Genomic DNA, 14,214 nt, shown 5'->3' with positions numbered 1-14,214 from the left:
TGAAGTTGTATTACAAGTAGTAAATTCAGTTGGATTATAAAGCTTGATGAATCCCATGTCCTTTTTATATCATTTCATAGCTGTACCTCCCCCCGTTCCCCACCACTTCAATCAGTTACATTATTGATAATGAGCAGTAATATTTATCTCCACTTAAACGTGTTAGAATAAACTTAACTATGGTATTTACCATATTTCTCATATGGGGCTTTTGGTGCAAAATGTACTCTCGTTTATGTCACTAGTGGAGAAAACGAGAGTGCATTTTGCACCAATATGAGAGTGTCTCTCATGCTAACTGCTGCAGTATAGTTTGTTCTAACAGAACACCCATGTTTAGGTAGAGAGAAATATTACCTCTCACAGTATTGATGTTAATATATATTATTGATAGCACCTAGAAGGTGCTCCTTTTCCATTCAGCAAAGTGAAAGGAGCTTAGACCAGGAGGAACTGATGTTATCAGAGGGTATCTGGTGATCATCAGGTATTTTAACCCTGAGCTGTAGCACCCTCCTGTTGGTGGGTCAGCAGAGGTGACCAAATCCCTACCCATCATCTCCTCATGGCTTCCAGCTTAACTCCTTTCTCTTGCTCAATAACCAGCAAGAGACTCTTTCTGCTACCTCTCCCATCCTGTACACAGCCACCCTTCCTTTATTTCCTCTCATTCCAATGGCTGTAAGTGTCCTCCATTCTAATGTGTCTTGTCTCAGCCATTAAAATCCCCTGCTACTATTAAGATGTCACCCTTTCACAGCCGTCATCAACTTTTTCAAGCTGTTACCTATGGTTGGATGAAACTCCATAAGGAATGTTTACTATATTTCTTTATTGCCCACAGGGGGCTAAACATAGAGGGGACAAACAAGGACAGACATAGAGATTAAGTCGATTACATTGATCCCAGTGCGTAACTGGTACTTATTTTATCGACCCTGAAAGGATGAAAGGCAAAGTCGACCTTGGCAGAATTTGAACTCAGAACGTAACGGCAGACAAAATACCGATAAGCATTTCGCCCGGCGTGCTAACGATTCTACCTGCTCAGTGCTGGCAGAGTATTTATTATATTATAGAGACTAGGGTCATTGTCATGTTATTGTCAGGTGCTCCAGCATGACTGCAGCCATTGAGTGGAAACTAGTAAAAGAAAACTAAAACCTCATAATCTTGGTTCTTTGTCAGTTGAATTAATTATCCACAGCCACATTGTTGTTAAAAGTAATAATAATGGTTTCAAATTTCAACACAAGGCCAGCAAGTTTGGAGGAGGGGGTAACTTGATTGCATCAACCCCAGTGTCCAACTGGTTAGTTAATTTACTGACCCCAAGAGGATGAAACGCAAAATTGACCTTGGTGGAATTTGAACTCAGAATGTAGATGTATGAATTGCTGCTAAGCATATTTCCCAGCATGCTAACTATTCTGCCAGCTCACCCCCATAATAATAATAATAATAATAATAATAATAATAGTTTCAAATTTTGCCACAAGGGTAGCAATTTTGGGGGAGGGGATGAATCGATTACATCGATCCCAATACGCAACTGGTACTTAATTTGTTGACCCTGAAAGGATGAAAGGCAAAGTCGACCATGGCGGAATTTGAACTCAGAACACAGCGGCAGACAAAATACCGCTAAGCATTTCACCTGACGTGCTAACGTTTCTGCCAGCTCGCCACCTTAATAATAATAACAATAATAATGACAATAATAATGACAATAATAATAAAGGTCCTTGTTGTGACTCGACAGACAGCACAAATCCTTGATCTACACAATATCCACAACCTGCAGCATCACAATATTGGATACTGTGCAACACTTTCAATAATAATGAAAATAATAATAATAATAATAATAATAATAATCCTTTCTACGAAAGGCACAAGGCCTGAAATTTTGAGGAATAGAGCTATAGTCGATTTAGATCGATCCCAGTATGTAACTGATACTTATTTAATTAACCCCAAAAGGATGAAAGGTAAAGTCGACCCCCGGTGGAATTTGAACTCAGAACATAGTGACAGGTGAAATATTGCTAGGCATTTTGCCATCTCGCCGCCTTCAATAATAATAATCTTTTCTACTCTTGGCGCAAGGCCCGAAATTTTGGGGGAGGAGGCCAGTCGATTAGATCGACTCCAGTACACAACTAGTACTTAATTTATTGACCTTGAAAGGATGAAAGGCAAAGTCAACCGCAGCAGTATTTGAACTCAGAACGTGAAGACAGACGAAATACTGCTAAGCAGTTCGCCTGGCGTGCTAACGTTTCTGCCAGCTTGCTGCCTTCAATAATAATAATAATAATGATAATAATAATAGATGTAAATTACCTGTTTACCTGTTAGATAATTATTAGTATTTTCTGGTGCTTTCTGTTTGACTGTATTGCTAATATTTGATTGAAGGAAGCACCAAATGCTTTTCAGCTTACTGATGTATGCAACTGCTTTGTCTTTTATTGCTACTAAAAACCATTAATATTTAATCTTGCTTAAAACTATCTTACAGCTAATTAAAGAATGTAATTCAATTCCATACCGTTTAGTGTTAAAAAAAAACACAACAAAACAAAACAAAACATACAAAAACAATTAGCTGCTTCAGGAGCAGATCTATTTGAAATTGTGGTTTATTGCAATTATCTGTTTTTCATATCAATCTGATATCAGTTTGCCAGTATTTCTCAACACCTTTGAAACCAGGTGAGAATAAGAGAATAAATGTTGATATGCAATGAGGAAGAATTGTGTGTGTGTGTGTGTGTGTTTGTGGAATCAGATTCCTCTACAGTTCTTCGGAAATTGAAGGTAAATATAAAAATTTCATAAGCATAAATTAAGCAGTTTTTCAATGTTTAAAAACTTTTATTTAAGGTTTTTACTAATGTTTCATCCTAAGTCAACCTTGATTGAGCTAACCTGTATTTAGACACTCCAATTTTGACTCTCCCATCTTTTTTTTTTTTTTTGTGCTGTCTGACTGGTCCCGTGCAGGTGACACATAAAAAGCACCATTTGAGCGTGGTTGTTGCCAGTGACGCCTGACTAGCTCCCATGCTGGTGGCACATAAAAAGCACCATTCAAGTGTGGCTGATGCCAGTACCGCCTGACTGGCCTTTATGCTGGTGGCACATAAAAAGCACCATTCAAGCGTGACCGATGCCAGTACCGCCTGACTGGCCTTTATGCTGGTGGCACATAAAAAGCACCCACTACACTCTTGGAGTGGTTGGCATTAGGAAGGACATCCAGCTGTAGAAACCTTGCCAGATCAGATTGGAGCCTGGTGCAGCCTTCTGGCTTCTCAGACCCCGGTCGAACCATCCAACCCATGCCAGCATGGAAAGCAGACGTTAAACAATTGTGATGATGATGATGATGATGATGATGACTGTCACCTTTTGTACTTTGAGAGTATGCTTTGGTACCCTGACATTCACCTCTTTATCTCCCTTCCATCTACTCTCCCCCCACCCCCACAAAATGCAGGGTAGCCATGTACCCCCTCTGCAGCAAAACAACTCTGCTTCTCACTCCCTCATACCTTAGCCTCTCAATGTCTGGCATAACTTGCAACTTTGTAATAATGTCATGATTGAAACTACCCACCCTCTCCTCCACTGTCCTTCTCTACTGCTCACCCCCTTGTTCCTTCAGGGTTTGCTCTGGCACCCTCTCACCACCATCTTCTGTCCTGATACTCTCACTCACCTCTCTATATAATGTGGGGTAGCCATGTATTGCCTCTACGGCAAGACACCTGTGCTTGTCCCTCTATCATACTTTAGCCTTCAACAGCTGACATAAAGCCTCCACCTCATCCTCTCCCTAATAGACCCTCACTCAATCAAGGGTATTTTTTTCCTTTCCCCTTTATTTTGTCTTGCTAGTTACTTGGTGATCTCATAGTGTTGGTGCCATGAACAGAATTCACCCATTCACACACTGTAAAATGGTTGGTGTCCTGGAGGGTATCCAGCCAAAGAAACCATAACAAAGTTGACTTTGGGGACCTGATGCAGCTCTGCAGCTCGTTTGACCCTGTCAAACCATCCAATCCATGCCAGGATGGAAAACAGACATTAAAGGATGACGAATGTATCCCAGACTACATTATTCAATATGTCCATTTTTTTGTTTTTTAAAAGACTGTTGGGATTGGTTTGAAGCAGATTTGATTGCTATTTCTAGCAGGCTGGCTAATCATGTCGGGAATTCTTTGTTGGTTCATGTATTAAGGCTGTTTGTTGCTGTGAGTGTGAAATGTTTTATTTTATGGGACTATCATTAAAGAATAAATTTGCATCTGTTGGGAAAATTCTCTCATAAACTAAGCATGTTTTTGTGATCAGAAAAATGACATAAGGTTGGTTTAATAATCTTAATCCGGTTGGTGATCAATCCATCTGTTGAGCTAATGCCTGGTTTTACAGGATTTTTTTTTTTTTTTTTTTTTTTTAATGTAATGAGCGGTTCTATACTTTATAAATGATTTGTCTTTATTTTATGAAAAATACCAAAAACCATTAAGTGATCCACAGAAATGGCTGCGGAATAACTCTTCTGATAGTTTTTTAATTGAAACTACACCCCACTCTCCAATCCACTGTCCATATTCTCCCTCATGCTCACCTTCATGAACCTTGGCAGTTTGCTCTGGCACTCCCACCACTACCATTTTTTATTCCTCTTCCAGCTACTCCCATCAAGTTTTATGTAATGTTGGGGTGGCCATATATCTTCCCTATAACAAGAGACCTGTGCTTGTAGCTTCTGTCATACTTTAGCCTTCAACACCTGGCATTAAGCCCCTCCACCCCTCAAATACTCCTCACCTCATTTAATTCGGGGGTGGGGCTTTTTCCTCTTCTTTTCCTGTCTTGCAAGTCACTTGGTGACCTCACTAGTATGGGTGGCATGAAAAAAGCACCCATTACACATTGTAACATGGTTGGTGTTAGGAAAGACATCCAGCCTTAGAAACTATGTCGAAGCTGACATTGGAGCTTGCTGCAGCCTTGCAACTCACTCGGTCCTGTCAAACTGTTTGATCCATTCCTGTATAGAAAATGGGTGTTAAATGATTTCAATATTATTTTATATTATTTAGATGAAGAAAGATTATTTTAAATTAATTCCATAAACAGAAGAAAAAAAATAAACTTGCTCTCCATTTCTTTCTGATATGATTAGCAAAACTTTAGTTGTGTAATACATTTTCTATAAGAATATATTAGACTTTAACCCTTTTGTTACTGTATTTTTTTTTAGATGCTCTGTATTTCTTTCAATTATTTTAAATATAACAAAGAATTTAGTAAAATAACTTAGTTATCATTCAGCTAGTGTTAGGAACATAAATTGTGACTAAGGTTTGGTGGAAGATTTTGATTCAAAACTTATGAAAACAAGACATTTGTACTACAGAGCCAGAGCTGGTTTCAGCCAGAGCTGGTTTCAGCCAGGTTGGTAACGAAAGGGTTAAAATATTTGCTAGTTTTTTTAGAGTGAAAATTAGGCTCTGACAAACGAAGGATTATGTTCTTTCTGTTTGTTCTAATTCTTCCATAGAATGAATTCATAAGCTCTATGTTATGTTACGTATGTCCAGCTACTACACTATGCTCATTTTAGTGTTTGTTGTTGCTTCTGCTAAAATAGATATGCTTGTCTATATTTTGTATTTGTTAATTAATATTTGATTGAGCAACATGTTATTATCTTCATTCATACAATGCCAAAACTTTTAAAAAGTTGCTTAATGACATTGTGTAATTAATAACTAAAAGATATTGTTTTAATGTTGATATTTGTCTAAATCAAAACGTGCTGTTGCTTTGAGTTATAACATTTACTCCTAATTGTTACTCTGTCGATTCAAAGTTGTTGAATTTAGATGCAGTCTAATAAATATTAATAACATTGAGCTTTCCTGTCTCTTTGATACAAACCTTACATAACACAGTCAGAATAAGTCTTTCTTTTCCAAATTTTCCACATATATGTGTACACGCGTTTCAGTTGCCTCTACATGTAGACATGCATTCATTTGAGGTGTGTGTGTGTGTATAGGAGAGATGGAGAGTTCACCTTAGTATAATCATGTAAAAGTACCTGTATGGTGCCATGTAAAAAGTACCCAGCACACTCTGTAAAGTAGTTGGCATTAGGAAGGACATCCAGCTGTAGAAACCATGCCAAATCACACTGCAGTCTGGTCCAGCTCCCCAGCTTGCCAGCTCTGGTCAAACTGTCCAACCCATGCCAGCATGGACAATAGACAATAATTGATGATGATGATGATGGCAGTAATAACCAGTTGTTAAAACTCAGTATATTTATGCTTTAAAGTAGAGCATTAGGTGAGTACAGAGTGTAGTATTAATTAATGAATAACAAAGGAACAGGTGTCAGATAATCAACTTCATTAGCTTACAGTTGTTTTTGCTATAAGAGGATGTGCACTCAGAGCTGAGTGCTTCTGTATCTTAGCTTCCTCAGAGACATCTTAACGGCTCCAAGGAAGCCTTAACTCTAAGCTAATGGAGATGTTTATATAACTCCTCTTGCCCCCCCCCCCCCCCCCACACACACGTGCATGTATATATTGATATTAGTTCCATGGGCATTTATAAAACAACAGAATTTTCGTCTTGCAATTCCAAATTTAGTTCCACTTGTTCCTAGTATAAAACATTGAAAGAAAATACATCTCTGCATATGCATATATCTCCATATATATACCTAGTTATTTTATTTTATTCCCTTAACATTCAGATGAACCGACTCTATAATGATAAACCACCATGTGAGTAGTTTTGTTTTCCCTGGCTTTTCTTCTGGGGTCTTTCATCTTTTCTTTTTCCATCCCCACGTGATGCAGGTCGTTATTTTTAGTTCATTTCCTTCATGCACAACATTATTTGTATCATTATTATCATTATTATTTTTATTATTATTGTTGCTCAGTTGCTAGAAACTTGATATTTCAGTGTGATGCTTTCTACCTTTACTTTCATTTTTTTTTTTTGCTCTGCTTTTAATGCCTCTGTCCACACTGCACATTTCGTATGTAGCTTCATCATCGAAACAACTTTCTAATTGGTGTCATCTTTCATCTCCATAAAAAAGACACATCAACTAATGCAATCTGTGTTTGCCTTAACTGTTGCAGCTGCAATCATTGGTGTTGCCAGCTTCATATATATTTAGCATCTGTCTCTGCGTTGGTGGCTGATTGAACAACTGCTAGTGACATAATTTCACTAAACCTATTCCGTCTCTTTGCTTTCGTTGTCTAATTTTGACTCTTTACCTTTTTCCAGCTTCACCTGACTCCAAACTTAAAAGGTCACCCCGTGGACGAGCTCGTTATCTTACGATTTCAAGTAGCGAACCAATTAAACTGGAGCATGCTCTTGAACAGAAATCTTCCCTTAATTCTGCTGCTGGAGACCTTATTATTGGTTCCTCTCTGGTGAGTTGGTTCTTAGTTTCTTTTCGTCATTTAGATTCATAGTTTATCTTTCATTTGTTTCAGTCATTGGACTGTGGCCATACTGGGGCATCACCTTGAAGGGTTTTTATCAAACAAATCAACCCCAGTACCTATGTTTATTTTTTTGTTTGTTTTTGTCCCCCAGCATCACTTGACAGTGTTGGGGTTTTTTTGGTGTTCCTCTAACTTAGCACTTCAACAAATAGAGAATGATAAAATAAGTACCAGACTTAAAAAAAAATGAAACAGCAATCATACTAAGGTTGATTTGACTAACTCTTTCAAGGCAGTACTCCAGCATGGCCACAGTCTAATAGCTCAAACAAATAAAAACGATAAGATAGATATTTCATTGCAATGAAGAAGTTTTTGTTTCCTTTTGCTTAATTTAGAATCTGCTAGAATATTTTCTTTTTGGTGGGAAGTTTTTGTAGCTAGATGGTATGCCCTGACACTTCTTCTTCACCACCATCTTACATTTCCAACTGGGGTGGCCATGTAACTCCCCTACAACAAGACACCTGTTCCTATCTCCCTATTATCACCTGGCATAAAACCATTTTCCTAAGTTCTTCTCCTCCTTCAGTTGAGGTGGGCATCCTGGAACCACAGATAAAAGTACCCATTCCATTCTGCAAAATGGTTGGTGCTAGGAGGAGTATCTAGCATAGAAATCATACCAAAGAAGACATTGGAGGTTGATGCACTCCTCTGGCTTTCCATCTTCTGTTGAATCGGCCAACCCATGCCAGCATGGAAGATGGAAATTAAATGGTGGTGATTAGGAATACATGTCCGGTTCACACTAAAGATCTTAACGATTCTGATTGCATTTGTAATCATAAAAATACAGAGCAGTTGATTGGCGGCAGAAAGAGTAGCCATCAAGGCAGCGAGTTGGCAGAAATGTTAGCACGCCGGGTGAAATGCTTAGCGGGATTTTGTCTGTCTTTACGTTCTGAGTTCAAATTCCGCCAAGGTCGACTTTGCCTTTCATCCTTTCGGGGGCAGTAAATTAAGTACCAGTTATGCACTGGGGTCGATGCAATTGACTTAATCACTTTGTCTCTCCTTGTTTGTCCCCTCTGTGTGTAGCCCCTTGTGGGCAGTAAAGAAATAAGGAACATTAGCACGCCAGGTGAAATGCTTAGTGGGATTTTGTCTGTCTTTACGTTCTGAGTTCAAATTCTGCTGAGGTCAGCTCTGCCTTTCATCCATTCAGGGTTGATAAATTAAGTACCAGTTATGCACTGAGGTAGATATAACAGACTGACCCCCTCCCCCAAAATTCACCTGGTGAACTGGTGAAATATTTTGTGGTATTTAGTTTGTGTCTTTGAAAGTTTTATCTTGCCAGGGTTACTACGATTCACTACCTTGTCTCCCTACAAATTTGTGCCCTTATTCATAGAGATCAATATTATGCCTTCACCAGTTCTTCAAATAAATTAATTATTACATGTACAAATGTATTCACATCTTTTTCTTTTTTTTAATATTTTTTTTATTTTTGCAGATGTACAACATGCCTGATATTATACAGAGTTCAACTCTTGATAAATTTGATGAACTGACTATTGACAGAGAAGTAGGTTTCTCATTATGATTGTGGTTATTTTTTTTTTGTTTTTGATTTTTTAATGAAGAGAACTAGATACAAGTGAGGCTGGGCGGTTGAGAAGCTTATTTCCCAGTCATGGAATCTCTGGTTTCAGTTCTACAATGTGGCACTTTCAGCAAGTGTCTTCTTCTATCATCGTCTCAGGTGCAGGGAGTGTGAGTGCAGCCCCTAAAATTTGGGGGCGGGGACAAAGAAAATGCTTTGAAAATTCTCCTGAAAGACTTCATTGTCAAAACGAATGAGCATAGAAACATTTTTGAACTGATTTGAAACACTAGTTTTCCATTATTGATTTATCTGGTTTGATTGATCTACAAATATAATAATAATAATAATTATTATTATTATTATTATTATTATTATTATTATACCTGTATTTGTTTTTGCATTAAGATTGTAAAAAATTATCCTTGTTTGTAAAAAAAATATTTTGCACCTGGGTTTTCACCTGCCAAATCAAATTTTATTCCTGCACTTATGGGCCAGCCAAATCCTTATGAATAGATTTGATTGATGGAAACTGAAAGAGGCACATCATGTGTGTACACACACCTGTGTGTGTGTGTGTGTGTGTGCATACCTTTGTTTTGACATCTCATAATGGTTATAAACGAGTATCATTGTCACACAAGCGGCGTTGTTCATTTCCTGTCTTTCATGAAAAGCATATCTCTGGCCATGGAGGATTTATTACCTTGCTTGGAAACAGGGAAGGGTTAGTGACAAGAAGATTATCCAGCCTTAGAAAATCTGCCTCAACGAATTCCATCCGACCCATTCAAGCATGGAAAAGTAGATGTTAAACAATGATAATGACAATGTTTTACCACTAATATCTTCCATACAGTTTCGTAATGAAGCTTTTATGTTCAACCACGTTTACCTTGATGGATGGATCTAAGCACACATGAGCAAATACTTGTTAAATATAGGGGAAACCTAATGATATTAATCCTTGGGTATTTAATTATCTTCATCATCATCAACATCATCATTTAACATCCGCTTTCCATGCTAGCATGGGTTGGACGATTTGACTGAGGACTGGTGAACCAGATGGCTACACAAGGCTCCAATCTGATCTGGCAGAGTTTCTGCAGCTGGATGCCCTTCCTAACGCCAACCACTCTGAGAGTGTAGTGGGTGCTTTTACGTGCCACCGGCACGAAGGCCAGTCAGGCGGTACTGGCAACGGCCATGCTCAAAATGGTGTATTTTACGTGCCACCTGCGCAGGAGCCATTCCAGCGGCACTGGCAACGATCTCGCTCGAAAGTCTATACACGTGCCAGAAAGGCGATGCTGGGCACAGGTGCCATCACGATTTCACTTTCGCTTGCCCCAACAGGTCTTTGCAAGCCGAATTTTGTATTATTATAATTACTAACTTGATGTTCTTGTGTATAATACATTTTTTTTTTTTTGTCTGTTTTCTTTTGTCTATAATGAAGATATGTGAAATGTTATTTGCATGACTTAGAAAACATTTTCTGCTTAAATGTCACAGCGTTTTACTATTTTTGTAAATGAATTTCAGTTAATGATGCCTGAAAAAGTGTTGATACCCGAACGTTACATGCCAGATTCTGACGATGAAGATTTAAGTGAAGAAGAGAAAAAAAAACGGAGAGAAAAATCAGAAAGAATTAGGAAAGTTCTCGCAGAACAGAGGTAAATGTCTTCTGAATATTGCTTTTAATTGGATCTTTTTTTTTTAATTAAATTTTTTTCTTCTTCAAAGTACTTTGGTATTTTGAAATTAAATTGTAATTTACAAAATGTGCTTTATAGGTGTCAGTGCTGATTGCTAGAGATGTCACATTTGTGTCTCTAGTCACTCAGTGATTGATTTTTGCAGTATTTTGTTTCAACTCTCAACAATCTCGGTTCATATGTTTTGCCTTTTGGGGGAAATTTAGTTGACCTGAAAGCATTGGTGGAAGAAGTTGCTGGTGTTGTGTTGTGGGTTCAAACCTCATAGCCGTGCAGTGAAGTTGTTATTTGCAAGAATCTTATTTCACAGATATTTGTCCTCATCTTGTTTGTTGTTAACACAACATTTCAGCTGATGTACCCTCCAGCTTTCATCAGGTGTCTTGGGGAAATTTCGAACCTGGGTTCTCATTCCTAAGGTATTTTTTGATGTTATTATTATTATGATAATGATGATGATGATGATGTCCGTGGGCATATGGTGTAGTAGTGGTTAAGAGCACAGACTACTAACCCCAATATTCTGAGTTCGATTCTAGGTGGTGACCTGAATAATAATAATAATAATAATAATAATAATAATAATAATAATAATAATAACATTGAAAAAGACCTTAGGAATGAGAACTCATGTTCGGCATTTTCCCAAGGCACATGATGAAGGCTGGAAAGTATATCAGCCGAAACATTAACAACAAACAAGATGAGGTCAAATATCCATCAAATGTAAATAATTCCTCATGTCTTAAAAATAGAACTGCAAGAATCTTGTAAACTACCAGTTAAGGTCCATCATCATCATCATCATACGTCTATTTAACCTGCTGGTATGGGTTGGACAGTTTGACAGGAGATGGCAAACCAGAACACTACACCAGGCTCCAGTTGTCTGTTTTGGGAGAATTACTACAGCTGGATGCCCTTCTTAGTGCCAACCACTGTACAGAGTGTACTGGGTGCTTTTTACGTGGCACCAGCAAGGTTGGTTTTTACCTGGCTCTGTCACAGATGCTTTTTTTATATGGTGATGTTATGGGTACTTTTTTGACAGGCCCATTATTTGAAGAAAAAAAAATATTGTTGTAATGGATACCATTTGATAACTAATTATTGAAGTAGTTTATCATTTGAAATTTACTGATTCATCAGAAAGTATTTTTGACAAGTATTATACATTCAGGAAATAATAATTTTGTTAGCAAAATAATAATACTTGAAATAAAAATTTTTCTCTGAAAGTGAAAAGAAAAGAATAAAAATTTCTATAAATTTTTATTGGTTATCTGAAATAATATGACTGGTAATAATGTTTTTTTTGTTTTGTTTTTTTTTTTGTTTCTCTTCCAGTGTTCATTCATGGGCTAAAACTGCTCCAGAAGAAATGAAAGATGGTCTCCATGAATACGTTGCTAAAGAAAGACAAAACAGAGAGAAGCTGTTAACCATAACACAAGAGCTTGCCATGGAAGTCACCCGTAAAAGTAAAGCAGCAGCAGGTGAGCTTTTTTATGTATTTTTGCATTAATTTTATTTTATTTTTTGCACAGATTTCATCATCATCATTTAACATTTGTTGTCCATACCATTCTATGTTTTTGAGATGAGGAATTTTGTACATTCCTTGCAATGGACAGATAAGTGTCTTCCTCTTGTTTGTTGTTATCACAACATTTCGGCTGGTGTACTCTCCAGCCTTCATCAGGTGTTCTGGTGGAATTTCAAACCCAACCCTTTATTTGACTAATGGAGTAAACTGTTCTCATTCTTAAGATATGTTGCTGATGTTATTTTTCTGTTGATAATTAAATCTTTCATCCATGCTGACATAGGTTGGATGGTTTGACAGGCTCCAGTGAGTCTTAAGGCTACATTGAGCTCCATTGTCAGCTTTTCCATGGTTCCTACAGCTGGGTGCCCTTCCTAACAGCCATAAAGATTCAACATCTTAAGATGAAACTTTGCTACTTCTTTCCATGTTTTCTTTGGTCTTCCCTGTCTGGAGGTTCCTTCCATTTGGATTTCTTGGCATTTCTCAGAAGCCAACTATCATTCCATCCCATCTCATTCATGCTCCAATTATTCAATATCAAAGTTGATATTGGGTTCTGGTGTGGCTCTGGTTCATTGGAGCCTGTTGACCCATCAAACTCATACCATCATAGAAAATGGACATTAAAGGATGATGATGAAGTCTGTAACAAAAACAATTATATTTTTCCATTCTAGCAAACCTAGTAGTGTCAACTGCCATGAAGAATAGCCAGCAGCAATGATGCTATATTTCTGGTAAGGCAACTGCAGGAGGAATACACAGCCAAAGATAAACCTCTGTACTTGGCTTTTGTTGACTTGGAGAAAGCTTTTGACAGGGTCCCCCGATCCCTTATCTGGTGGTCAATGCAGAAACTAGGGATAGACGAGTGGTTGGTGAGAGCTGTACAAGCCTTGTACAGGGACGCTACCAGTAAGGTGAGGTTGGGCAAACGAGTACAGTGGAGAATTCAGATTACAAGTAGGGGTTCACCAAGGATTGGTGCTCAGCCCCCTCTTGTTCATCATAATCCTCCAGGCAATAACAGAGGAATTCAAGACAGGCTGCCCCCTGGGAGCTCCTCCTCCTCTTTCTGTAATCAAATTATCTTATAACAAGTTTCCCCACCCCCCTATTTTAGACAGTATAACTTTCAACTTCGTCTTCATTTTGTCTGCTTTTCCATTGTTATCGATGATAAATTTAGTTATTATTTACACATATTTATTCCTAAAATATTACTATTTATTTATTTGATTTCTGCACTCTTCTCATGTTTTGAAAAATTTTTTTTTTTTAATCTTCTAACAAATATAATAATGTTATTTAATTTTGAATTTTGCTAAAATATGTTTTTATTTTTTTTAGCAATTTTCATAAAATTAATTACATGGTAAATTTTTACTGAAACTCCTTTATTCATTCATTTATAATATTTCTAATTAAATTATTTTAAAACTTCTTTTAAAATAATTTCCCATTTATTTTGAATTTTATCAATTTATAATCACTGATTATCATTTTATTTATTTATATTTTGAAGGACAAAATCCTTCAGAACAAAGAATTAAGCTTTTATCATCAAATATTGTTGAAGATCCAAGTAGCCATCAACAGAAGTCAGTGCCTCACCAACTACACTTCATTCCTGAAGTGGAGACTAAGGAGTCTTCTGTTAATCTTCAAAAGCCTAAGATAGATTCTAAACTGGCATCTAGTGTCTTGCATCTACTTATGCATGATTTAATATCTGGTTCTGTTAATATTCGTGACCGTATTCTTAACACTAGTTGTTTTTCAAGTAGAAATTATGATGATAGGTTACATGAGAAGGAT

General features: G+C 37.3%; 1 protein-coding gene across 6 annotated transcripts in view; it reads left to right on the top strand.

Annotated features, from left to right (window-relative positions):
• The window catches only part of LOC106880977 (uncharacterized), a 169,550-nt gene that overhangs the window by 146,732 nt on the left and 8,604 nt on the right, over window positions 1-14,214 (top strand). For all 6 annotated transcript variants that reach the window (XM_089355598.1, XM_089355602.1, XM_089355600.1 and 3 more), the window contains 4 exons: window positions 7,342-7,493; window positions 9,031-9,102; window positions 10,672-10,805; window positions 12,195-12,343. In XM_089355598.1, coding sequence (XP_089211724.1) covers window positions 7,342-7,493; window positions 9,031-9,102; window positions 10,672-10,805; window positions 12,195-12,343 — 507 coding nt within the window. The remainder of the gene's footprint in view (window positions 1-7,341; window positions 7,494-9,030; window positions 9,103-10,671; window positions 10,806-12,194; window positions 12,344-14,214) is intronic.

This window comes from Octopus bimaculoides, chromosome 7, assembly GCF_046866305.1.
Source record: "Octopus bimaculoides isolate indiv1 chromosome 7, ASM4686630v1, whole genome shotgun sequence".
Classification (NCBI taxonomy): Eukaryota; Metazoa; Mollusca; class Cephalopoda; order Octopoda; family Octopodidae; genus Octopus; species Octopus bimaculoides.
The sequence above is the reverse complement of the archived record's forward strand: the minus strand, read 5'-3'. Positions and strand labels throughout refer to the sequence as shown.